General features: G+C 53.3%; 3 protein-coding genes across 7 annotated transcripts in view; 1 reads left to right on the top strand and 2 right to left on the bottom strand.

Annotated features, from left to right (window-relative positions):
- The first annotated feature begins 974 nt into the window (after positions 1–974).
- On the top strand, positions 975–3,422 carry GUCA2B (guanylate cyclase activator 2B). The gene is made up of 3 exons (XM_036257568.1): positions 975–1,094; positions 2,417–2,603; positions 3,361–3,422. Exons 1-3 carry the CDS (start codon positions 975–977, stop codon positions 3,420–3,422), a joined length of 369 nt encoding a protein of 122 aa, XP_036113461.1.
- A 4,235-nt stretch (positions 3,423–7,657) lies between these two features.
- Positions 7,658–10,380, bottom strand: GUCA2A (guanylate cyclase activator 2A). Its single transcript, XM_036257508.1, has 3 exons — positions 10,306–10,380; positions 8,192–8,387; positions 7,658–7,722 (listed from the first exon to the last, which is right to left on the bottom strand). The coding sequence occupies exons 1-3, from the start codon at positions 10,378–10,380 to the stop codon at positions 7,658–7,660; spliced, it is 336 nt and encodes a 111-aa protein (XP_036113401.1).
- Positions 10,381–22,130: 11,750 nt separating this feature from the next.
- The window catches only part of FOXJ3 (forkhead box J3), a 127,579-nt gene continuing 123,797 nt past the window's right edge, over positions 22,131–25,912 (bottom strand). The window contains exons 11-12 of one of the 5 annotated variants that reach the window (XM_036255773.1): positions 25,795–25,902; positions 22,131–23,607 (exon numbers count right to left, since the gene is read on the bottom strand). In XM_036255773.1, coding sequence (XP_036111666.1) covers positions 23,492–23,607; positions 25,795–25,902 — 224 coding nt within the window. In that variant the 3' untranslated portion in view covers positions 22,131–23,491. The remainder of the gene's footprint in view (positions 23,608–25,794; positions 25,903–25,912) is intronic. The other 4 variants (XM_036255774.1, XM_036255769.1, XM_036255772.1 and 1 more) reach the window with 4 other exon arrangements.

Genomic DNA, 25,912 nt, shown 5'->3' with positions numbered 1-25,912 from the left:
GGGCTTCAATCAACGTCAGGCCCGGATGCCTCCACATACCAGGCTCGACGTCCCGCAGAGCTGAGGCCTGGCACGGGCACCATTTACAGCTGCCTGAGCAGGCAGTAGCAGTAACGCCTGTGGACTTTACTCTCTCGTCCCTTACCCAACCTTCAACTACGGGGGCATGGGTTATGCACTGCCTAGAGAGCAGCTTTGAGCTTACGGCCCCCCTGCGGCATGTGTTACCTAGGAGAAGAAGGTGAGATGGGGGGCCCATCCCTGTCGTGCGGTGGGTCACCATCCCGCCCATTTGATGGGAGAGGAAACTAAGGCTCAGAGTTTACGTCACTTGTCCAGGATCACACAGCTGCAGGCTTTGAACCGGTCACTCTGTCTCCAAGGCCAGGCTCGTTCCTCCATGCTGGGTGAGGCTGTTGCTTCTGAAAGGCACGGACAGGTGAGAGGAGTCACACATGGCCGGAGGACAGCCAGGCCCTCGTGGGAGATGCAGGCAGAGGCAGGTGAGGGCCTGGGCCCAGACTGATCAGAAGGATGGTCCTGAAATAGAGCTGGAAAGGTGGGGTGGATCTAAGGGCACAAGCGTTCTGCATCTGCCCCCCTGCACTGGGCCAGCCTGTCTGTCTGCAGATTTTGCCCAGAGGAGGACCATGGGCCGACCTGGGGCAAAGATACCCGAGTCCCTGCTTTGCCAACGACTAGTGCCGTGACCTGGGCACTTTAACTCTGGAGCCTCACTTTTTCTGTTTCTAAAATGGCCTCACTCTCGTTTCGCTCGCTCAGGTGCCTGGAGGAGCAAAGGGAAGGGGTGCAGTCCCAGGCGCACCCACGGAGCCCCACGAACTGCAGGCGTCTGACACACATGCCCTGCCCAGGTGTCACCCCACCCCCAGCTGCTCAGTTAATGAGTGGCCAGGGAGCGGGAGCCTGGCTTATAAAAGCTGCCAAGCAGGGAAGCAGGTGCATCTGAGTGGATGGCTGTGGTGGGGCTCGGAGGGAGCAAGATTGGTGGCAGGACCATGTCAGGGCTTCTGTCTGGAGTGGCTGTGGTCTTCCTGGTGCTCCTGCAGAGCACACAGTCAGTCTACATCCAGGTGAGTCCTTCCAGCCAGAATGCCTTCCCCCGCAGGGGTGGGGAACGTCCAGCCCGCAGGCCATACAAGGGCTGAGAAGTCAATATCAGCCAATGTCGCAGACCTCACCAAATTAGCCTGACCAACTGTAGCAGGCTAATTTTTAAGTTGATAATTTTGTATGGCCCACAAATGATGTTATAAATATTCAAATGGCCCTTGGCAGCAAAAAGGTTCCCCATCCCTATAGGTTCCCATGGTGGGAGGTTGGGATGGAGAGGGGACACTGGGAATTCATGGGCCACAGGGAGGCACAGGGTCTGTCACAGCCCAGGGACTAAGACACTGGTGGGTGTGGGCAGCCGGCTTGCCGATGGCTATGGTGATGGTGACCGTGGCAATAATAATAACCTGCTGTCATTCAGCATTGCTCTCCTCGAAGGCCCATCCTGGGCAGAGGTCAGAGGGTGGAACAAGATGTAGTGCCTGTTCTTGAGAAGCCCAGACGGGGGAGGGGAGAACCCCAGATGTTCCCACAGCTCTTCAGATTCACCCGTGTGTGGGTTCAGGGTGGGTAATCACCAGAAAACGTTTCCCTGGCAGGATGAGCAGGAGGTAGCCAGACACGGGACACGGACTGCCCAGGCCGAGGGCACCGCATAGGAGGAGCCCGGAGAGCAGGCAGCAGGGGCTCAGCGGCCCCTTCCAGGGTACCTGTGAGGCTGCAAGGGGTCATGGGAGGGCCCGTCTGCGGCATGACTGGGTGCCACTGGCCTCTCCAGCGTGGCCAGGGACTCTGTAGCTCTGGGTGTCACACTCCTGACTGGGCAGGGCCTCCTTGAGAAGAGACAAAGGGGGTCCTGCAGAGGTGCAGAGAGCCTCCACCGCCCCTTGCAGCCGGGCCTTGGAGCCTGGCAGCCTGGGCTGGCCATCACTTTGCCATGTCGGTTCAGGGGAGGTCGCCCAGGTATGGAGTGTGCCCTGGGTACCAGGGCCCAGGGAGGAGGGGACATGATTACCTCCATTTGTCAGATGAGGCTCAGAGTGGGGAAGAGTCGGGCACCTGTCCGGAGGAGCTGGGATTTGAACGGGGTCCAGGTCCGCTGGTCTCCAAAGCCCATGCCTTGAACGACTGTGCTCCGCAGCTTTGCTGTGCCCTCTGGCAGTTGCTGGGGGCCTGTGGCTCGGGGTGTGAAGTGTCAGACACCACCTCACCTCCCAGGCAGTCTTTCAGGTGAGGCCTGAACTTTCCCTGAGGACAGGAAAGGCTTCTGGGGTCTGAGGAGCCCTGGCCTCCCCGTCTAGGTTTTAACCCCCTCCCATCTCCTCCCCCTCCCCCCCAGTACCAGGGCTTCCAGGTCCAGCTGGATTCTGTGAAGAAGCTGAGTGACCTGGAGGGGCAGTGGGAGTTCAGCCCCCGCCTGCAGGCCCAGAGCCCCCGGCCCGGCCCCTGCTACCACCTGGCCCTGCCTCGGGACCTGCAGCCCATCTGCACCTCCAGGGCAGCCTCCAGCATCTTCGAGGCCTTGAGTGAGTGCCTCACCCCTGTCGAGCTGTCTGCCCTGTTCTCTTCCTCCCCACGCCCCAGGTCAGTCTCGGGTCCCTCCCCCTCGTGTCACTTCTATTAAGAACCCAGTGGCTGAGGATGGGGAGATCAAGACACTCAGCCCGTCCCCTCCCAGTTTTGGAGAAAGCCCCTCAGCTTCGACAACCCAGACCAGTTTCCTCCCACGTCAAAGACTTCACAGTCGGGAGGGAAGGGGCCCTGGGAAAGGAACCCATAAGCAATGACTCCACGCAGCGTGATGATGGGGCACACAGTGGGCACCCAGCGGAGAATGACTCACGTCTGGGGTGGCATAAAGAGCCCGAAAGGCTTCCAAGAGGTGCCGTCTAAGCTGAAACGTAAGGGCGAGCAGAGCTGGCCAGGAGAGTGTAGTGCCCAGCTAGTGCCTGTGGAGCCCTCCCAGTGCCAGGTCCACGGCAGTGCCTCGCCTGCAGTCGGTTCTCACGGCCACCCTGTGGGCGAGACCGCCCATTCGGGAGGCTGGAGCACAGGCAGAGAGGAAGTGGCGTGCCCGGGCACTGCTGGAGGAGAGGGCCTGGACTTAAGCCCCAGATGCTCGCTCTGTTGCCAGAATGTCATGCTCTTCACCTGGGAGAAAGGTGCTGGCCCAACCTCGGGCCGTCTCCTAAGCAGGCCTTCTCTGGCCGCCTGGCCAGCAGCTCCTGGACCACAGACGGCTCAGGTTCAGTTTCAGCTGACCGGCTTTTTCCTCCTGCCCAGAGACCATCGCTAACGACAACTGTGAGCTGTGTGTGAATGTCGCCTGTACCGGCTGCCTCTGAGATGACCCTAGACACGCTGAACCCACCCTGGACAGCCCACCCCTCCCCCAGCCAAGCTCTGGCGGAGTCCTGGCCACCTGGGTCACTGCCACCCTCCCAGCGGTGCTGAATCTGGCACAAAGGAGTCAGACTCACAGTTGGAGGAGAGTTTGGCCCCTTGGGCAGCCCTGCTGCTGAATAAAGGTTCTCCACCCCACACGCCATCAGTGCCCGGCTGTTCATCCCAGGTTTCCAGGGCCGAAGGAGTCGGTTCACTAAGCCCTGTTTGGTACCGGCGGTACTGAGGCTCGGGAGGGAATGAGGTGCCCGAGGTCCACGAAGCACCCACACCCACTTACCCCCAAGCTGAGCCAAGGCCTGGCCTAGGTGCAGAGCCAGTGTCTGTGCTCCTGACCGAGGGTGGGGGGAGGGGATGGGGGAGCTTCCTCTGGTAGTTGAGACGGGAGTGGGTGGAGGGAAGGTGCCCGCTTCTCAGGCCTATCATCAGGCTGACCGCTCACTCAGGGTGCCTGAGAAGATGGGCCCTGAGCACCCACCCTCCTCAGGGACCCTCTGGCCAGCTCCAGATAAAGGTCTTTCCTCCCTCCTTCCATCCTGATAGCCCTGAAGAATATTAACAACGATAATTGCCATCGTTTGTTTATGGAGCATTTGCTATACTCTAGGCGCTATGCTAAACCCTCTGCACGTATTAACTCACTAAGCTCCCAACAGTCTAAGGAAGCAGGTACTGTCATGGTTACCGTCTCCACTGTACAAAGAAGGACACGCAGCCCTGGCCGGTTTGGCTCAGCGGTTAGAGCGTCAGCCTGCGGTCCAGAGAGACCCGGGTTCGGTCCCTGCTAAGGGCATGTACCTCAGTTGCAGTTTGTCCCCGGCCCTGGTTGGGTTGTGCGGGTGGCAGCCACTCGATGTGTCCCTTTCACGTCAATGTTTCTCTCTCTCTCTTCCTCTCTCTCCCTCCCACTCTATCTGAACAAAAAAATGGAAAAATGTCCTCAGGTAGGATTAAAAAAAAAAAAGAGGGACACACAGGTACAGGGCTGACCAGTCCAGGCTTGGCAAAGTGGCAAAGCAGGACTCTTTCTGCAAAGCCTGCGAGAATCCATGCTCTGAAACACCAGGTCATGTCTCCCTGTGACACCGGGCCACCAGGCCCTGTGCCACCACATTCTCGCCAGGCAGTGGCCTCAGTAACTGACTCAAGGCCCGGAGCTGCCCAGCCGCTGCCTGGGGCAGTCAGAGAGGGGAGCCGGTTACAAGAGGCTGGGCCCTCCGAGCTCAGCTCACCAGGGCCAAGGCCAGGATGTTCCCCACACCAGCTACCCCTCCTGCCTGCCTCGTTCTGCTCGTGAGTCCTGCAGTCTCCCAGTCCACCAGGCCATAACCCCTGGGCTCCGCCCCTCTCTTTCTCCCCCCACGGGCCGGACTGGTCCCTCTGGGCCCCTCTTATCCCTTTACCATCACTCGAGGGCCCTTAGCACATGTCGGCAGCCCAGGCCAGAGCTTGCTCCCTGCCCTGCTTCCCATACCCACACACCAGAGGAACACCACAGAGCTGCTCTGCCCGCGCCCGCAGCCTTCCATGGCTCCCCGGGGCCGCCTCTCAAGTCTAAACTGAGCTCATAGGCCACGTGGTCTCATCTCCACCAGCCCCTTCAGCTACTCTGGGCCCCTGGGGAGGAGACAGTGAGGGAAATGGCCACTGACCAGGCATCTCCTACGTCAGGCATAAGACAGCCTTCCACCCAGATAATAACAATGATATTATCAACAACAACAACAATGGCAGCATCAATAAAGTGCTCACTATGGGTCAGGCTGGTAGAACTTTAACAGCTTTTCCTGGGTTACAGTACCTCACTTAATCTTCACTCAACCACATTTTATTTAGGAGTAAAAATAAGCGCTTTAAAACAACTTCTTTCTTAAAGTTCTAAAAGTGGAATCTCCCCCTCTCCCTCTCCCCATTGTCATTTCCAGTTTACAGACGCAGAGACTGAGGAAACAGGCTCAGTGACCTGCCAAAGCCTCGCAGCTGGGAGCAGGCAGGGTCAGCACTCAGAGAGCGGGGCTGAGGGGGAGCATTCAGTGACTGCTCCCCCGCACATCTCATCGGGTCCCCTGGCAGCCCTGGGACGCAGGCTCTGTTACCATCCCATCCCCATTTCGGTCGAGGAAACCAGGTCTCGGGGCGGGGTGCATGGCTTGTAAATGGCATGGGCAGGCTCGAACTCAGCCCCGGCCCTGTCTGTGCTATTGAACAGAAAGAGTTCGCCCACCCGGCACTAGCAGAGCCGAACACAGAAGACCAAGAGATGCACTGGAGAAATATTGACTAATTTATTATGAATGGTGCCGCCCCAGAGATTGGGAAACTGATGCTCAAAAGCCCCAACCCCCCAATGACATGTGAGTTAGATTATATGGGGCAAAATCACAAGGCACCGTGGGTCAGGGGTTCAGGGTCGTGCGGTCAGCCCTGAGGTCTGCTCTGGCATCCCTTTGCCCAGTGTCATGGAAAAGTAGCCGAGGGGTCATTCCACCTCAGGGTTCAGGAGCTGAAACATAACTTAGGTCAAAATATTATCTTTCACTTAACAGAAACCTATAGTGAAGCTCGGCCATTGCTTCTGGCCGAGGGTTAGTGACTGGTACGGAAAAGGGTAAGGCTTACAGGGCAGCTGTGAAGAAACTGACTGGAGTGCTGGGGCTGCGTATTAAACAGAAGTCGTACGTTAAATCAGGACCCTCGGTGTCACCCAGCTGAACCATGGCAGTGCCTTGGACCTTCTTGCTTCTGTGTGTGTCCCACCAAACCCACTTTCTGGAATGCCCTCTGCCCCCTCTCTCCACATGGGTCTTGAAATGCCATCCATCCCAATGGTGAAAGCCCAGAGATTCCAAAGGGTTCTCCCTCCCCCCACAAAGCCTTCCCTGACTTCTAGTTCACCTCACCCTCTGAATTCTGCAGCCCAGGAAATTCTGCCTGAGTCACCCTGTGGCACTTCCCTCCGCCCCACTTCCAAGAAGGTCGCCTCATCTTTGCTCCTTCCCTCTGCCTCCCTGCACGCCTCCACCCCTCACCCCTGTCTGAATCATTCTCAGCTCCACCCGGTTCCCTTTCTTTGGTTTATATGTTTATACCATTTACTGAATTCTGTTATGTTTGCAGTTAGCCTGAACTTTACGTACATGACACACACACATTTGCATGCAGCATTTCCCGTAGCCTGGGAGACAGGTGCTGTTACTACCCCAGTTCTACAGAGCAGGAGACTAAGACACAGAGAGGAAAAGCAACTTTCCTAACATCACACAGCACATGGAAGACCTGGGGCTGGAACTGTGTAGCTCTTGCCTCCCCTGCTCTGTTACATTCTCATGCAGTCACCCACGGGGTGGGCCTCACCCACTCGGGGGCAGAGAGACTTCCCCAGGCACGGAAGCCATTTTGCCTCAGGGTGGCCAGAGCTGTGCCAGGGGTGCAGGTGATCGAAGTGCCCCAGGAGCACCCAGGGCAGAGTGGGAGCATGAAGATTCTTTCTTGGAGGGTGGGGAAAGGCTCTGAGGACAGGCCGCGGGAGCAGAGCATCCGTGCCTGAGTGGGAGCTGATCTGGCCAGGGCTGCGGGAAGAGGAGTGCAGAGGTCAGGGGGCAGCGGAAACGCTGAGAGCTGTGGCTTTGGGTGTGTGTGTGGGGGGGGGCGTGCAGGAAGCAGCGCTGAAGTGGTCAGTGGGGGCCAGATCCTAATGCACCTTGAATACTCTAGAGAGTTCGGGGCCCACGTCATAGACCCTTGTGACTTGTGTGCTCATATGTGCCTCAGTGACTGTGGTGGCTCCCAGAGATGTGAAAGAAAAGCAGAGGTTCCACCTCCTCCGTGGGCGGTCTGCAGATTCAGCCCCCTCCATGCAGGCAGGGAGAGTGGGTCCTTGCACTTAGCACACCACGCCCTGAATTTGCGAGGTCAGGGCGGCACTCATGGAGCTGGGTGATGCGCAGACTGAGAGATGAAGGAATGAATGAAAGCAACACCAGGGATACTCTGGAATCTGGTTTATTAGAGGCAGGTTGGAGAAACAGCCGGCAGCTTGGCAGCTCAGATGGGGTCGGGGCTGGGTCTCCCCAGACTGCTCTTTCCTCAATCCTCCACCGGGGGCAGGGTAGATTCAGCTGCTGGGAGTGGGAGCACTCCGCGGGGGAGGGATGGAAGACAGCGAACCCCTACTGGCCTAGCATCCAGCACAGGCAGCATAGGCACAGAGCTCACACGTGCTCGGATCCTCAGCGATGGCCTCTGCTCAGGAGAGATGGGGCCGCGTGAGAGCCAGCTTCTCTTTCCCAAAGCCCCGCCCTCCAGAGCTAGAACAGCTGCCACCCAGCCCCCAGGTGAAACCCAGGCCTGTCCTCTGACCAGTTGGGCTTTCCACCCCAAACCAGGGCACAAGTACCACTCAAGCCAGCCAATTAGAGCAGAGATTCTACTCAGAAAAGAACTACAGCCAAGACTGGATGAACTATGAGCAGTGCTACCTATGCATCAGTCAAAGCCAGGACTTTCCTAAAGTAAGCCTCACTGATTACAACTGAGAACCAGTTACAGCAGAGGACGCCATAACACCCGCCAATCAGAGCACGGCTCTTCGGTCTCACCAATCAGAAAAGAGCCCCTCTTCTGAATCCCACCAATCAGAGCACATCTCTCCCTCAAGTGCCACCAATTAGGGGATCCCCAAGCCCCACTCATCAGAGCGGAGGCTACTCACCCAGCCTCCCGAGGATCTCGTGGGCATTGGGCTCCTTGCAGACAGGCTTCAGTTCTTCGGGAAACTTAGAATAGCCGCAGAGGGCGGGAGCCACGGGTCCATCGAACTGCCTGTGGCTCCCAACGCTGGACTCCTGGAGCTCCTGGAGGCCCTTGAGCTTCTTCACTGACTCCAGAGGAAAGGAGAATTTCCCATCCTGAGAGAGACACGTCCAGAGCATGAGGCCAAGCTGCAGCCTGCTCCCTGACTGCCTCCTCCTGGGCGGGCCCCTCTCTAGTCCCAGTGGCTCAAGCAGTGTTTGTGGCATATGGGAACCAGGCGCGCCACTGCAGGGCAGTATGAGTGGTTAGAGCTCAGGCCTTATGGCTAGACACTGGGCTTGAATCCTGGTTTTGCTCTGTGGCCATGGGTAGGTCATTACACTCTGAGAGCCTTGGGTTCCGCATGTTATGAGGAACGGAGAAAATGGATGTGATGTGTTGGGGACACATTAGGTGCCCAATATGTGGGAGCCATTGTGCTGATTTTTAGGGAGAGGTACAGAGCTGGAACCAGGACCAGGTTTCACTTGGCCATGCCCAGGCTCTAGTCACCCCTGCCTGACAGGCATGAGGGCTAATCACTCCACCCCCAGCTCCAGCCCGCAGCCTGGCTGGTGTTTGAGAAGCAACATAAGGCCTTGCAGAGCCTGGCTGTGATGGAGTGGGGCCCCCTGCTGGGTGCCAGACTGCTTGTGGCTGGCATCCGTGCTGCGCACACTTCCTTCAGGACCTCCAGGATGACCACACGAGTCCTGAGATCCAGTCCTGTGCTCCGGCTGAGTACAGGACTGAGGAGTAAGATCTGGAGTTGAATCTGAGGCAGGACAGTAAGAAGCTAGGAAAATCCCTTGGCAAGTGGGGTTGGGAAGTTGAGACAGACAGCTGAACAAACTGGCCGAGCACGTTACAGCCAGAGACAGAAGGTCCCCGGGGGAAAGCCCCAGGTGCCCTAGCAATGGGCAAAACTGGCACCGGACCTCCCCCCTGGCACATCACTGGTCATTTGGTTTAGGTCCCTTGACCTTTCATATCATTGGTCATGTGGTTTAGACCACCCCCCTGACCTTTCTCCCTAGACATAACATCTAGGCCTCAGTTGTATTTCAGCTCCAGGCCCCGAAAAGCAGCAAAACCAGGCAGGTGACACCAGGACCAGCTGCAATGACTAATGACCCCCTGCCCTGGTGCCAACCAATCAGTGGAGACCGAGGCCCTGAAAGGACACACCTGGAAAAGCTGATGAATATTTTATTGAGGTCCTCCCCGACACTCCCAGCCTTTAAAAACTCTCAAAACAAAGGTCCCCGACCTTTCCCTTCCTCCTCTTCTTCCCCCACAGGTGCACATCTCCTAAACTCTAAGGGACCCCATGAGACTTGCAACCAGAGGAGTGATGGGCAGCAGTAGCTCATCCTGGGCTAACCCCACACCTGTCCCCCTTTTCTCTGACTCTCCAGAGAGCTGACAACAGCCCGCCTGGGCTCCTCTGCTGTTGCTTCTATCCTAAGTCCTTCCTTTGTTTCGCTGTCCCCCGCTTTGATAAATGCATTCTCAAGATCGCCTGGACTCGTCCTGTGAAATCTTTCCTGCACAAAGTCAAGAGCCCACACACTGCAGGCCAGCCCAAGGCCGACCCGCTCTGGGCCTGGTCCCCTTTCCAGTAACAAATCAGCTCTTCCCCTGCCCAGCCCTGTGCCCACAGCCAGTTCCAGAGCCTCTCTGGGGCGGTTTCCCTCCTCTGAGAAATGTACTAATAATACATTCTTCCCAGGGCCATCGGGGGCTGCGGCGAGGTACAAGCGGGGCCTGGCTCATGGCTAGTCTTCAGTAAATTGGCTAATCACCTGTCTTTCCCAAATAGCTACTTCTCTTCTCCCTACCTGGTGTTCTTTCTCTTCCAAGTTTGAAGGGGAAGGCATATGAGGCAGGACTGAGAAGGGGGTCCCTGAGGAAGAGTCAAGACAGACACACACACCCTCACTCCAGCTCCAAAGAGGGGGTGCTCTACCAGGGCATAGGCCCTGTGCACTGGGGGCAGAGAGCCGGCTGGACCAAGGTAGGGACAGGACTTACCTGCACGGTGACTCCCCTTGCCAGGGCGGCCCAGGCTCCCAGGAGGCACAGTGCGGCGAGCAGGGAGGTGTTCATGGCAGCAGAGCCTGAGGAGTGGCTGGTTCTGGATGCCAAAGGGAAGCGGGGACTTTTAAAGAAGGCAGGGTTACTGAGTAACCCAGAGTCTCATCTGTTCAGCTGTAAATTAAGGCCTAATCAGTGAAGGCTCAAGATAGCCCTGGCAGATAAGAGATCAGCCCCCTCCCCTGGCACTCACTTTGCCCCACAGCCTCTGGGTCCTGCGATCACTCACCACACACACTCCCTGACACTGCTCTGGTCTGCAGACCGGCCGTGAGGAGGGGTCCAGGCAGTGGCAATGCAGGGTGATCAGGGGAATGGAGGGACACCCCATCCAGCCCAGGGGCAGACAGTTCAGGAAGGTTTCCCAAAGGAGGTCTTGCCAGTGCCCAGTTCTGGAGGATGGGTGGACATTTTCTTAGAGAAGGGGATGGGGGGAGAGGCCATTTATTCCAGAAGAGGCTACATTTATGACAGCCAGGAGGTGAGACAGGCCTGGAATACTCGGAGAAATGGGAACCATTCCGCTGCGAGGATGAGGGGTTTGGAGAGGGCTTCAGATGATGAGAGATGAGGCTGTAGGCCGAGGCAGGTTCTAGGTGTGGCCATTGTGACTTTGAGGAAGGACCGCTCTGCCATCTCTCAGTAGGTTCAAGTCTTACCTACTGCCCAGTTTCAGTGTCGGTGAACTTGGGCAAATGGTTTGCCCTCTCTGAGCCTCAATGTCCCTGTGTCCTCTGTGGGGCTGATAACACCTGCCTCACAGGTTATTGCTGTCAACAGCAGCATCCACTCCTGGTCCCTGCTGGCCTCTCTAGTGACCTGCCCGTCTGAGCCACATTCTGGGCTGGTGGCACTGCCCTGCCTGTCCTTCAGCCTCAGATTGTCCTTAAATGAGCTCCTTTGCTCTCCCTCCCAATGTCCTTTCCCCCGGCCCCCAACCTCCTCCTCCTGAGTCCTGCTGTTTCTACCTGCTGACCATCCTCCCATGTGTGCCCTCCCCTTCTGCTCTGCCTCCCCCAACTGCCCAGTCTCATCTCCCCACCCTGGGCTGTCCTGCCAGGCTCACCCCCCAACTCTTCCTGGACATGCTTGCCTACCTTTGAACATGCTGTTCCATCTGCCTGGAAGACTTCCTTTCTTGTCTCTAGGTGAACTCCTACTCAAACTTTAAGGCCCAGGTCAAATGACCCCCACTGCATCCTCAGCTAAGTAACTTCTTTTAGTCCCCATAGAACCAAGTCCATTCCCCGACCAGAGATCTTGTTGAGTGAGATTACCTGGCTGTGTGTCTCTTCCCCTCTAGACTCTGACCCCCACGAGGACTGCCATAGTGTGTGTTCTGTTATGAGCAGGGCCCCAGGACAGGGAGGAAGGGAGGTCCTGGGAGCTCCAGGGCTCTAATCTACAAACAAACCTGGCTGGAAGCCAGGAAGGGGCCAGGGGCGGAAATCCCTGGGTGGAGAGAGTCAATATTGAAGGAGGAATTGGAGGGAGCAGAGCTACAAAGGGGTCTGGCCCAAGGGAGGGGCAGGAAACACCTGTTCTATCTGCCTTCCCAGGTCCCCCTCAGCGCTAGACTGGACTTCTTCCCCTTTCTGGTGTGTGTGTGTGAGAGTGTGTGTGTGTACACAAGGTGTGTGTGTATGTGTGTGCTGAGATGTGTGTGTGTACACTGAGGTGTGTGTGTGCTGAGATGTGTTTGTGCTGAGGTGTGTGTATGGACACTGAGGGGTGTGTGTGCTGAGATGTGTGTATACATTGAGGTGTGTGTGTGTGTGTATGTGTGCGTGTACATGCTGAGGTTTGTGTGTACACTGAGCTGTGTGTATGGACACTGAGGTGGGCGTGTGCTGATGAATGTGTGTGTGTGTTTACACCGAGGTCTACATATCCAATCCAGCCACGTGGTGGCCAGTGCTAGCTCAGAGCTGGGTGGGAGCGAGCACGGGGGGCAGGGGCCAGGGGTGAGGTAGAGAACATTAGGGTTATGGATGGAGTTTAGGCTAAAGATGAGGCTCAAGATACACCTACGGGTAGAACTGATTTCAGTTGGGATGGACGTGAGCACCAGGCACAGGTCTGGAGTGCAGCTGAGGGTGCTGCTGGCTGGGATCGGGTGAGTGGAGTTGAGCTGGGTGAAAGCTGGGTTGAGATCAGCCTTCGGTTCCGGGTTGGGATTGGGGTTAAATTAGGGAAGATGTCGCTGTGAGTGATCAGAGTTCGCGGTAGGATTCGGGCTGACGTGCGGGTTAGGGTCAGGTTTAGAGTGCAGCTGAGGTTGGGGGTGGCCAAGTCAGGGCTAAGCTTAGAATCCGGGGTGCAGCTAGGATTGGGGTGCTGTGGGGACTGTAACTGACGTGGAGGTTTGGGTTAGGTTAGGGTTTCTTGTTAGGGTTGAGGCTGAGCTGAGTCTTCGGAGGAAGCTGGAGGTGTGATCCAGTGACCGTATAATGGGATTGGATCGGGGCTAAAGTGTGAGGCGCAAGCTGGGTTGGGTTTGGTTTTGCATTGAGGGTGGGGTTTGGGTGGGGGCCACTGTGGGCTGCAGGAGCCCTGTTTCTGGCTGGCTTTGATTTTTCAGTCTTTCCTCTCCTGAGATGCAGCGGCAGGGGGCTTTGGCTCCTGAGGCCTTTCTTCTTGCGTGCCCTGGCCAGGGCTCACCGGGTGCGAGGCCGGGGTGCAGAGGGCGCCACGGAAATCCACACTGTGGGAAAGGGGAAGTGGGTCCTGGGCCTCAGCCCTCGGGGCCCTGCCCTACCAGCCCCAGCTCTGACACCCACCCTGGGAAAGGGAGACAACTCGCCTTCCCTGACCCCCCTCCCCAGCCCCGCCTGAGCCCAGGTGTGGATGTGGGCCCCCCTCCCTCCTGCAGTGAATCTTGGAGTCCTCCCAGTACCCCAGGCTTCCTGGCCCCAGGCCCACACCTGAGTTCTGAAGTGTTGGTCCCCAGAGACCCCACCCTTCATCATTCCTTATTGGTAGCAGGTGGGTCTGGGGTCCTTTGGGTGTCCCCTGCCCATGGCCCCCTCCCCCAGCAAACACATTCCTCCAGAGGCTTCGGGGCTGTGCTACCCTGCTCCCCGCCTCCCCACCTGAAAACCCATCACAGCTGCCAAAACCTTCAGAAGAAACCTGGATTCAAGGCCCTTCATGACCAGGATTCCCAGTCGGAACCAGGAAGAAGGGGCCCTGATCTGGGGTGCTGTGGGGAGAAGCCCCGGCTTTGGAGCCCGGCAGCCCTGGGTGAGAGTCCAGATCCGTCCTCAGTGATCGGCGGTGTGATCTTTCCAAGCCTTGGCGCCCGCACCTGGAGAGTGGAGACAGTAACAACTACAGTGTGAATTTCAGATTGTCTAGGAAACATTCCTGGCTGCTGCCCAGCCCCAGCAGGCCCGGTTAGGACCACCTCCGCCTCCTCTGAGCTCCGCTGGCCTCCTACACGCTCCAGTATAAAACTTGGCAAGTATCTGTTCGGCCCGCTGGCCTCCGGCTCTGAAAGCAGAACTCCGTCTTGCTCCTGCGTGGCCCCAGAACTCACACAAGGCCTGCACTTGGAGGCTGACCGGAGCCCCCGGGGGATCGGGAGGGGGCGGTATTTGTGACAGTGGCAACATTGACAAGGGCAGTGAACGGTCCTCACTGGACTGAGTGCTTGCAGGTGTGGAACCAGACCCAGCCCTCAGTGCCGCCACCCCTCAGTGCCGCCACCCCTCAGCCCATGCCCAGCAGCTGCCCAGGGCCCCCAGCTGCCGGCTGCCCTCTGATCTTGGTGAAGAGGCAGACGGCCCGGAGGCTGACTCTTAGGTCAGGGTGATGGCGACGTGGTGCGTGTCCACGGAGGCCCAGGACTCCCAGGCCTGGCTCTGCTTCCCTGCAGATTGGCACCTCGGCCTGGGACAGAGCCCAGGTGGGAGCCGTGCTGATCCGTGTGGCCTGGAGGAGGGTGTGGCCCACATTTCACAGGCTCCCCATCCTTGTACACATGTCCTGGAGGCTGTAACGATCTCTGGTTCCTCCGAGAGCCCTGAACTGTCTGCCAGAGACGTCATAGTGTTTGTGAATCTCCTAACAGCTCTGGGAACACCCAAGAAAAAACTGTAGAACTTATAGATGGGCAAACCGAAGCTTGGAGGCCCAGAGAGAGGGCGCACACAGAGGTGCCCTGCAGTCATATTGGTGTACGCTGCCCAGGGGCACCCAGCCAGCAGGAGGGTGAACATGGACAGGAGCGCAGGGCTGGCTTCGCCGAGAGGCAGGCACACCTTCCAGACTCTTTCCAGGGGTACTCGGTGGTGGTTGCTGTAAATTCCAGAACCGAAGCCAGTTCTCCCAATGCCGAAGAAAAGCATCTCTCAGTCCTCCCCCCAGCCCGCTGTCTTCCTGGCCCAGGCTCCCACCGTTAGGGACAGGGAAGAAGAAGGGGGCAGCCACTGAGTCGGACCCCGTGACAGCGATGCCCTCGTGCAGAAGAGGGAGCCCAGACCCACAGAAGAGAGCCAGAGTCACGCAGAAAGCGGATGGCTGAGTTAGAATTTGAAGCCTATTGGCTTGAGCCAGGCTGGGGTGCTGGGCTTGAGCCAGGCTGGGGTGCTGGGGCCCTGGGGTGAGCAGGCTCTTTCCCTTGATGCTGCCGGGGGCAGCTGGGGACTGGACGGAGGGCGTGTCTGGTTGTTTGCCCAGCAGTGTCATCTCACGTCCCCGCAGCCTGGCCAGGATGAAGCTGGGGGGAGCTCCATTCACCATCTGCTCCCCGCAGATTGGGGCAGCGGCTGTCTCCTCCCCCACCCCAGCCTGCTCTGGGCACTGGCCACAGAGACAACCTCCCCCACCTGAGGACCTGAGGGCTGTCAGGGAAGGAAAGAAGCACACAGCTGGAGCTCCTGCCACGGCCGAGCCCGTAGGCTAGAAGGAGGAGGGCAGAACGTGGGGCTCCGGGGGGAGTTTACTGGGAGCCATGATGAGGGCCCGTCTGCGGCCAGGTTCAGGAATGCCTGATAGAGGAGCTGGGGCGGTGTTTGAACTGGGCCTTGAACGATGGGAAGATTTGGATCCACAGAGATGGGCGGGCAAAGGCCTGGCTGCAAGAAGCACAGGCAGGAGGGGAGGCGGGCCGAGGCTGAAGCAGGTTCAAGGGGCGCTGGGGTGAGCAGACAGAGACAGCGGCTTCGAATGCCAGACTCAGGTGTTTGCCCTGAACCTGGTGGGAGGGGGCATCACGGGGGCTCTCAGAGCAGATCATGAGCGGCTGTAATTCAGAGAGAGCACCGGCAGCTGGGGCGGAGAGCGGACTGTGCGCGGGGCTGCTGTCCAGAGGAAGGGAGGGGTGCTTGGAAGGACGGTGCACAGGCGAGTCAACTGGTTTTGGCAACAGAAGGCCTGTGGAAGAGAAGGGAGGGAGGGGAGCGGACGGAGACTCAGTCCTTGGGACCCAGGAAGTGCAGGGCCCACACTGGCTGCGTTCTGACCATCTCGTGGGTGGTCTCATCAACACTCTGACGTCAGGCATTTCATCCTATTGACAGACGAGGAGACTGAGGCTGGAGAGGGCCATGTCTTGCCCACATGAAATTCTTCTGACTGCAGTCTGCGGTCTTTCCTTCACCTCATGTATTATTCTGGCCTTCGGGGCCTGCCGGGCACATACTCACCCGCAGGCCGGCGGCAGCTCGCCATGGACCAGCTGCCCGCCTGGCAGAGGAGTTCTGGGGACACAGAGTAGGAGCTGCCTGGGGGTGAGGAGCAGTTGCAGAGAGATCAGGGATCAGCTCAAAGGCTACAACAGCAGTGACGGGGCAAGGCAGGGATGTGATGGAAAAGGGGGAGAATTCATTTGTATGGTTCTCACTCACAGGGCCTACCCCTGACAGTGCCTGGAAACCCAGCAAGTGTCTCTGGGGACCTGGGCCCTCGGGGGGGCAGAGCGGAATGGCTAATCAGGAGCAGAAGGGAAGATGGAACCGAGCTGAGTGAAGAGCCGCCTCCCCCTCTTCGGGCAGCGTGCTTCCTCCTGTCTGTAGCTTGTGAACACACACAGATACACCAAGCACACAGTCACAATCACTCAGGCTACACAATCACATACTCAGCCACTGACACACGACCACGCAAGCACACACATTCAGGGACCCACTCACAGAGTCTCACACATACACCAGGCCTCATGGGCACAATCAGACAAAAAGCCACCTGCAGTGACCCTGACTTACAAACACACACACCACAGCTGATATGCTCACACTCTCTCACAGGGAGCCAGCGACTGTTCCCAGGACGGCCTCTGCCTGGGAATGTCACTCAGGGCGGGGAAGGTGGGAAGTGCCCTCAGATGGCTTTATTGTCATCGTCTGGGAGAGGAAGTTGCCTCTCCGACCTCCTGGGGGCTGCGTTGTGAGGGGCATCATTCACCCACAGTGACGTCCGCTCAGGCTCAGGCCGGGGCTGGGGCAGGGTGGGGTGGGCGGGGCTGTGTAACTGGCAGCGAGGGCACCTGGGGAGTGTGGTGGAAGCAGCGATAGGCCTCCGTGGGAAGAGCAGACCTGGGTGCCTGTCCTCTTGGCAACCTCTCACTGGCTGTGACCTTGGGCAAGTGACTTTACCTCTCTGAGCGGCAATGTCCAGCAGTAAAAGGAAGATAACACCAATCTCACAAGATAGTTAGGGGTGCTGACGTGATGACTGTCAGGTAGTGGGCAGAGGGCCTGGCAAACGGTGGCAACAATCATGTTGGCGAGGGCCCCCGGAGTCGGTGTGTGCGGTCCCGCTGAGGCGGGCTGAGGCTCAGAGGCAGGGCTGGGAGGGCTGGGCTAAACAGCGCCAGTCCCAGCATCAACTGGGCCCAGAGGAGCAGCGCCTCCGAAGCTCAGAGTTTGGGGCTGATGGTGGAGTGACCTCCCCCACACTCCTCTGGCTGTAGGAGGGCAAGGGCGTCAGGAGGGCTGGGCTGAGGCAGCTCTTGTTGCTGAGACCTAGAGGGGCTCCTTGGCTGTCCAGCAGCCTGATTCATAAGAAGATTCTGAGGGCTGGCCACCGGGGTCCCTGCCAGACTTTATGAGAAAGGGAGCTTAGCTCCAGTGATAAGAAGCCTTTCAACAGAGGAAAGGCACACAGCTGGCAGCCCTCTGCCCTCTGGTGGCCTCCAGTGCTCACTGCAGTCTCATTGCTTTGGTCTAAGGCAGAGATTTCCAGCCTTTTTCATCTCATGGCACATAAAGTAATTACTAGAACTCTGCAACACACCAAAAAATGTTTTGTTTTTTTTTGCCGATATTACAGAAATACAGGTATGAATGTTGATTCATTCACACTGGACTATTGTGTTGGCTGTTGTCATTTTTTTATTTGACAACCTAAGGAAAAGACTTTGGCCGGGTATTAGGTTTTAAAAATTCATGCAGCACACCAGTTGAAAAAACTCACTGGTCTAAGGCCTTCATTTGGCCCAGTCGCTCAGCACCAAGGAGCTAACAACATAGCGTGGCGAACAGGGTAGACTTTGGGACTGGAAGGCCAAGGTTTGAAATCCCAGCTCTATTGCTGCTGCTACGACTACTTCTACCACTTATGAGCAGGGTGGCCCGGCAAGTGACTTCATCTCTCTGTGGCTCAGACTCTTCATTTGCAAAACAAGGTTGATAAGAGTATCTACCACAAAGGTGGTTTGAAGAGTAAATAGGATTATCTACATCAAGTGCTTGGAATAAGTAAATTAAGTAACAATAAACGGTAGCTAGCTGCCCTATTCTGTATTTCTGGGGTCAGTGTGGCTTAGGGACATTGCTTGAGAGTTGGGAATCAGCGATACCTTGATCTGGGGTTGAACTGAATTCTGGCACTGCTGTGGCCACTCACCAAGCTCGTGCTTTGCATGTTGACTAGTTACATGACATATGGAGGGAGAGTCACCAGGAGGTAGTTCAAAATCACTCTTGAACATCCTTTAGGAAGGCACCACGTTGGGGATAAACATGCCATGTCTCAAAGCCCGATGTGGCCCGTTTTCCTAATTCTTAGTTATCGTCTTTCAAGTAGCTGACTTCATGCAAGGGCAGTGATGCACAGATCACGTGCACCTTCATCCTCTGCAATCACAGTCAGTGGTGAGATGCTCACACAGAGAGGTACATGGAAGCAGATACCTACTGGGGTCTCAGGTTCGAATCCTCCATCTCACAAACCCTGGAGGGACACGTGTTCATTACAGGCAGATAGATACTCACTGTATTACTTAAGATTTCTATCCTCTCTTTCTGGCCTAGTGTGTAGAACTGAATTTGTACGCCTTGAGTGGATGCATTCAGGACGCAAATGCATTGAGACCTCCCTGAAGTGCTTTTTTCTTCTGTACAATGGGGAATAACAGTATACAGCATCAGGTTCTTGTGTACAGCAAGTAAAACAAAGTGTGTAGGAATTTTAAGTGTTAGGTAAATGGCATTCTCCACTCCTCCCCACCCCATTACCCCCTAACTAGTTGTATGACTTTGAGCAAGTTATTTCCCTCTCTGGGTCTCAAGGGTCTCAACAGCAAAATGTGGGGGTTGTATTAGATAATTTCAAAAACCTCTTCTAGCTTGAAACTTCCAAGATAGTTCTGCAATTCTAAGACATGTAGATGGCAGTCAATTCTTCTGTGAATGCTGTCTTACATGGTTTTTCCAGCACTGCTTTATCCAACTGCTAAGGGTTCATCTATACAGCCCTTCACACAAAGTCTTGAGAACTAAACATGCACCTTAATGATCTTAATTTTCATTTGATCAGCACAAAGGTGTACTTCACCTGTGCCTGAATCAGCACATAGCGACCACATTTTAGGTGCCCCTGCTACAGTCCTTCAGAGGCACTGCCGATGACCAAGATTTACCTTCCATGGGAGAAGCCCCCTGCAAGCAACACACATTCTGGGCAGGTAGGCACTCTCCCTGGCTTTGGGAAAATTCCTTTCTGGAGGGCAGTAGGGTAAATCGAAATGAACTTTGGAATCAGGCCCCAACTGAGCCCATTTCCCCATCTGTAAAATTGCAGTAGATCATTTTCCTGGCAGCACCGTATGGGTTAAGTTAGAAGTAACATGAGGCCAGGGGCAGGGTTATGGATTGGTGGGAAGCATTCTCCATGAGTGAGACAGACTGCTGCTCCAAGTCCACTTCCACAGGGCTGTTGGTCTCCCCAAGCGTAGCGTACTCCACATCAGTCAAGTCGGAAGACCGCCACTTACAGGATTTCTGTCCTTGGTGTTTACCAGCAACCCATCACTTCTCATGCTTCAGTCCCCACCCCCATGCCCATCTAGCTTCCATGCCTGGCTCAGAGCAGTGGTATTAATGGAAACACCTTCTCCCTTCTGTCTGGGACCCTTTGAAGACTCCATTTAAATTGCCCATGCCCACCCAGAGGCTTTCCAAACCCCTGCCCCAGCCCCCACATGGCCTAGGTCCTCACCACCAAACCCTTGCCTCGCCAGGGCATACCGTCAGAGCAGGCTCCCTGGGGAGTTTCCCTGGGTTGGCATTTGCTACCTGTACTGGGGAAGTCTATCTCCGAAAGACAGGAACTGTTTTTCTCATCTGGGGATTTCTCATGGGAAGGTCTGGTATAGTGTGCTCCACCTTCACCCTTTGGAAGTAGCTCTCCAGAAAGGCAGTGCTGTGGGCAAGACTGAGGACAAGGGTAGGCTGGGGTGGGAGTTCCCTTGGCAGTAACAGAGGGTGGGACAAAAGAAAACGACAAGGGAGTCAAATGACCTGGATTAAAACCTCAGCTCAGCCACTTTCCAAAAAAGAATCTGGGTAAGCCACTAGACCAGAGTTCTCCCCACACTGTGGGATGAAGATAACAATGTCTGCTCAGCGCCACACCTGGCATACCCTAGTATTTGTATGTCCCAGGTGCTGTTCTAAATGTTTCAATGCACTAAATTAATTTAATCTCACTACAACTGCAGGAGGTATTATTATCCTCATGTACTTATTTTTAATTTAAAATTATATTTTGTTACAGATGTTTCTCCTTTTCCCCCATTTCCCCCTCCTCCCAGCTCCCCCGCCCCATCCCCTCATTTATAGGCACTGTAAATGAGGAAAATGAAGCATGTGAGGCTCAGAGAAATTAAATAACTTCCTCAAGTTCACAGAACTGGTGAGCTGTTCGGTAAATGGCAGCAGTAACTGTTCTGAGGCAGCAATACATGGGGCAGTCTCCAAGACCCCAAGGACTGACGGGGGGTTTCTGCATCTGGACTAGCTCCAATCTTATTCCCTTAATTGTAGCAAATGACAGACGAATCAGTGTTATAAATACAGTTAACATAATATATTTATTTTAAGTGCCATTCATGCATATCAATTCTGGCAGCAACAATCCTAATGACACTTGGAATATTTCTTTACAGCACTAAACAGTTACAAAGAATGGGTGCCGTTCATCATAGGGGCGAAATATGAAATCGTGCAATAGCAAAACTGTAGAAACATTAAAACACTGACTGTCCAACAGCAGTACAGAGAGCAGATTGTGTTTGCACAGAAAGCCAATGCATTTTCATCACATATATACAATATAGATATGTACACATCACCCTCTGAATGAACAATATCAAAATACTCTATTCGATTTGAAATAATCCCCAGATTGATTCCCTCCCACTTCAAAGGACATCTGAGAGACACGTATTTACAAGTACACACATGAATACATTTACATTTCAAAAACTGCCACAAATGCCAGTCGGATTATTCTCCTGGACAGAGTACCCCCATTTGATTATATGCATTTATTATTATTTTCCCCAAAAGTCTTCAGTCAATTTAAGCCCAAGACAGAACTTACTCTGAATTAACAACTACCAACTGACATGGCCACTAGAGGGATGCTCTGCACCTCACCAGGCAGCCCTGTCTGGCTGGAGCCCACTGAGAAGGCCTGTCCTGGGCTCCCAGGTCACTGAATCACAAGAGTGGGATGGGTCTGGATGGAGGCTCTGCCTCCAGGGCCATTCTTGGTAAGTTTAAATTCTTATAAAAATATTGATCACTGCAAATCAGCAAATGATTGCCAAATAGGACATTAGCTTCACACAATTTGAAGAATCTTCATCAGCGATTTCTACTCAAGTCATTCAATATAAGAGACACATTCCAATACCCAAAATGTTTAAAGTGCACATTGCTCCCAAGCAATTAGAGATTTCAAGACAGTCATTTTGGTATCTAGAAAACAGTGACTTGAGCAGACTATTGAAAACCACCCCACCTCCACCCCGCCTTTTTCAAGCTTTTACTCTGCAGGCTGCTATCTCATCTTACCTGGATCCATCTAAGAGGGGCCTGTTGGCCCCCTTTCCAGAATCCGCTGACTTTCACTGATCCACGGGGCTGGAACTGAGCTTCCTTTTTCATGCCAAGCAGGGTCCAAACAACAGGAACATAAAGCCTTTCCTTTCTCCCCAACCTCACCAGCCTTTACCATGGCTGGCTTCCCAGTGATTCACTCCAGGCAACACTCCGCTCATGTTCAGATTCTCACATACACACATACAGAAACAAGGATGCTTGTTTACTTCAAGTAGAGATTACTCAACCACAGAACCACTAAGCTAATTAAAGTGATTTGAACATGGCTGATAGAGACTAGAGATGCTAAAAAGCAACCAGTGAGCAGTTATTACTCCTTGATTTGATGGAACATATTTCCCCATTAAGATGGAAAGAAATTCTGTTGTTTTGTTTTTTTTTGTCTAAAGAACTAATCAAAATCTATTCATTTTTTAAAATTTCATTCCTTTTAGTTTTATTATAAAACTAAGACAACCCATGCAAAGTAACTTTGATACGATATGAAACAAAACAACAAACAACTAATAAAAACCCTAAGAGGCAGGCTGCATTTCAAAGAAAGTAACTGAGTGCCATGCAGTCACAGAAACACAGGACAGCAGAAACAGCAGGCCACATACAGTAACTGCTCTGAAGACCAAAACAATGAAATCTATGTGTGGCTCTATCCTCCTTCAGTGCTTCCTAAATGGAAAGAGCCTGTGTGGGGAAACTTGCTTTTTAAATAACGCCCTGCCATTTGTTACCCAAATGAACTGATTCAAATTCCAGAAAATATCCTATTTAGCTAATAAGTCTCAATCAGCAGGAATGCTGAGATAGAGAAATATACTCACATGGTATGAGAAGTAATGATAACGAGACTAACACAATCTCTCTGATTGTCCTGTCTGTAAACTCTTATCAAGAAAAATAATTCTGTGCTTTCAGACACCCCATTTCTCCTTACTGAACCCAATTAGAGCTGAGCATTCACAGAAGGTAGCAATAAATATTAAAATAACACTTTTGAATAATAAATAAGTTGAGACATCAATCCTTTTAAAGAGCCAAGCAATGCCCAGCTTCTAATCAATCAAATTTTAGAGCTATCATAATGCAGACGTAGGAAAACAGACACTGACAAGGTACAACATAAATTCTCTAACCCCCAAGCATCAAAACAAATTTGGTCAGTTCTTTATGCTGCTCAGGAACAACGTGCCGCTTTGGACTGGAGAGTATCAAACTCTGGGTTCTTTGACTTACTGGGTAGAACTCAACATCCACATTTCTGAAAAGATTAAATAAGGGAATCTGGGCTTTGAAAAAAAATCGATTCTTTCAGTTGCCCACATCAGCTAAAAGCATCCTGCAGAAAATAGCCTAAAAGGATTAAAAACTCACAGTAACTTTCCTTTCAAGATCTAATAATCCAATTAGAAAATTGAAGCCTTTCAGTAAATTTTGTACATATATTTACACATATGTATCTATAAACTGCTTGCAGCAAAATAGGCTCTGTCTGAAAAATCAGTCTGGCACTTGTGGTCAACATCAAATTGACACAAATATGCAAAAGCATCTAAGTCACACAACAGTCAGGAGCTACACAGGGCAGCTGGCGGGGAGACAAACATGTAGTACTTGTTAAGTCATCCAGCGAACATCTTTCTGATTGTCTTCAAAAGAAATTTTGATAACATTGGTAAAGTGATCAGCCACTTTTTGTTTCTCAACTGGATTCTCTTAAGCCTTTCCCTCCATTGCACAGAAAGGTGACCGGGGTCTGGTGCCGTGCAGAAACAAGCCTACACAATTGAATCCCAATCGAAGTCATCCTGGATGTCATCTGGAGGCAGAGAGCGCCGCATCTGGAAGGCTTGGGAAGGCATCATGTGCTGCTGGTTCATGGCTCCGTGATGGCCTGGAAGGAAGCAGGCAGTGTTAGTAGTGATGCAGTACAGAAGAAAGGAAGAAGTAAACGGAAGCCTACCGAGCACTTCCCATGTGCAGGTACTCAGCACACATTATCTCACCAACACTCCTGGAAGCCTTCAACAAGGAGTCTCTTATATCGTCATTTCACAGATAAGTGAGATGACCAGATTAAGAGAATGAGCAGGTCACCCAAAGTAATACAATTAATAAAGGGAAAAAATAGGATTTGAACTCAGTTCTCTTAACTCCAAAACCAACACTCTTTCCAGTACATCAGGCTGCAGCAAGAAAGGCATGAAGAATTGTGGAGTGCCTGAGTGCTGACACAACCATGTCTCTCAGTCCATTCTGTTTCAGCAACGTGAGCTGGCTCACATAAGAATGGTAAATAGCAGAATGTTAGTATACCATTGAAGTCACGTTGCACCATGGTGAATTTCCTCAGCAAGTTCATTATTGTGCCACCAAGTAAGAGCTGGTGGACACAGAGGACCTGCCTGAAGCTAAGTGCAGCAAGCCATGGAGGAGCCCAGCAGAGTACACAATGCCTCCTCTCCCCAGACTCCTCTCCTCGGGTCAGTGTGGCTGCACACTAATTGTGTCCCCCAATTTTAGTGTGTTCTGCCCTCATCTCCATAGCTTTGACAAACCCTTCCAAACCAGATTCTTTTTTTTTTAATCCTCACCTGAGGACATTTTTCCATATTTTGTTCAGATAGAGTGGAAGGGAGAGAGAGAGAGAGAAACATCGACGTGAAGGGACACATCGAGTGGCTGCCACCCACACAACCCAACCAGGGCCGGGGACAAACTGCAACCGAGGTACGTGCCCTTAGGGGGAACCGAACCAGAGTCTCTCTGGACCGCAGGCTTACGCTCTAACAGCTGAGCCAAATCGGCCAGGGCCAGATTCTTTTTTTTTTAAATGATCTTTATCTACTTGTAGAATTTTCATCTATTAGGAATTAAATATATTCTTTTAACTGCTGTGGAATTTTTACTGGTTGTAGTTTTTGTTAGTACTCTGAATACAAAGTTTCAAGAAATCTGCTGCTAATCTTATTTTTCTCATAAGCCATATAATCTTTAATGTACAATTTTACAAAATGCTACGGTTTTCAGTATAGCAGAAATGCCTGTACTTATTTATTTAATGTATAAATTCCTCACTATGTGCCAGGCACCAATGTAAGTGATTTACATATAATCCTCATTTAATTCTCTTAATAACACTAGGAGTTAGGAGTCACCAGCCCTCTCTTACAGATAGGGAAGCTGAGCTAGGAGAGTCAGGGAGCTACCAGGCATCAAAGCACCAGGACTCAGAACTGGGAATCTAGTTCTAGAGTCGTAACTACCTTGTCTTACCACCTACAAGTTCTTGGTGTGAAATGAGGGCACGGAATACATGTCACTTGGTCCCAACTCCTTCCTCACTGCTGCCTGGCACACAGTCCTCTGGGGTTTTAAATCCTCTCCTCCACATCACTGTTTGTCTTTTCCTCACGCAGCCTAAGTAAAGGGTGGTGTGGTGTGCTATATGAGAAAACCATGAGCTCTGACTCCAGGCATCAAAGCTTGAGTCTGGGTTTGGCCATTTACCAAACTGGTGGCTCTGGGTAAGCTGTCTCCCTTTCTGGGTCTCCATTTCCTCATCTAGATTATCCCTAAAACCCCTTCCATCTCTAACATTGCGCCTCCACTAACCCTGCTAAACATAATATCCAATATTCAGGAACCTAGGGGAAAAAAATGTATGAACTAGAAACTCCTAAAACTTATGTTCTCTCTAAAGTAATTCCCTGGAAACTATAGCTGGCGAAACTTCATCAGAATGAATACAGAACAGCTAATCAAAGTAGGTTCTTAAAACCTGAAGTCTATCAAAGTCAAACAGCCTCAATGACACCTAAGGTCCTAGGACACATTCTTTGTCCCCAACCTCTTACAGAGACAGGACAATTAAAACCACTGACAGCACCGTGGGCTAAAAGAGACCTCAGGTAGTCCCTTCAGGAGTACTGGAGCCAAGCAGCTCTCCAGACTTTTGCACCCCACCTGCCTTAACAGAGTTTCCTCCCTCCTGAGGCAACCTCATTCATTGTTAGGACAGCTAAAGCTTTTCAGTATTAAACTCTGAGTACTAATTGCAACACACCACACCCCAAGGTACCTGTAATCGTTGTTCCTGGAGTGCTGAGAGCCTGTGGGATGTGAGGGTAACCAGGAGGTGGCATCACTGAAGGAGGGAGATTTTGCCTGGAGTCTATGTACAAATTTCCTAATACGAT

Source organism: Molossus molossus, unplaced genomic scaffold, assembly GCF_014108415.1.
Source record: "Molossus molossus isolate mMolMol1 unplaced genomic scaffold, mMolMol1.p scaffold_m16_p_12, whole genome shotgun sequence".
Classification (NCBI taxonomy): domain Eukaryota; kingdom Metazoa; phylum Chordata; class Mammalia; order Chiroptera; family Molossidae; genus Molossus; species Molossus molossus.
Note: the sequence above shows the minus strand (reverse complement) of the source record. Positions and strands in the feature narration are given on the sequence as shown.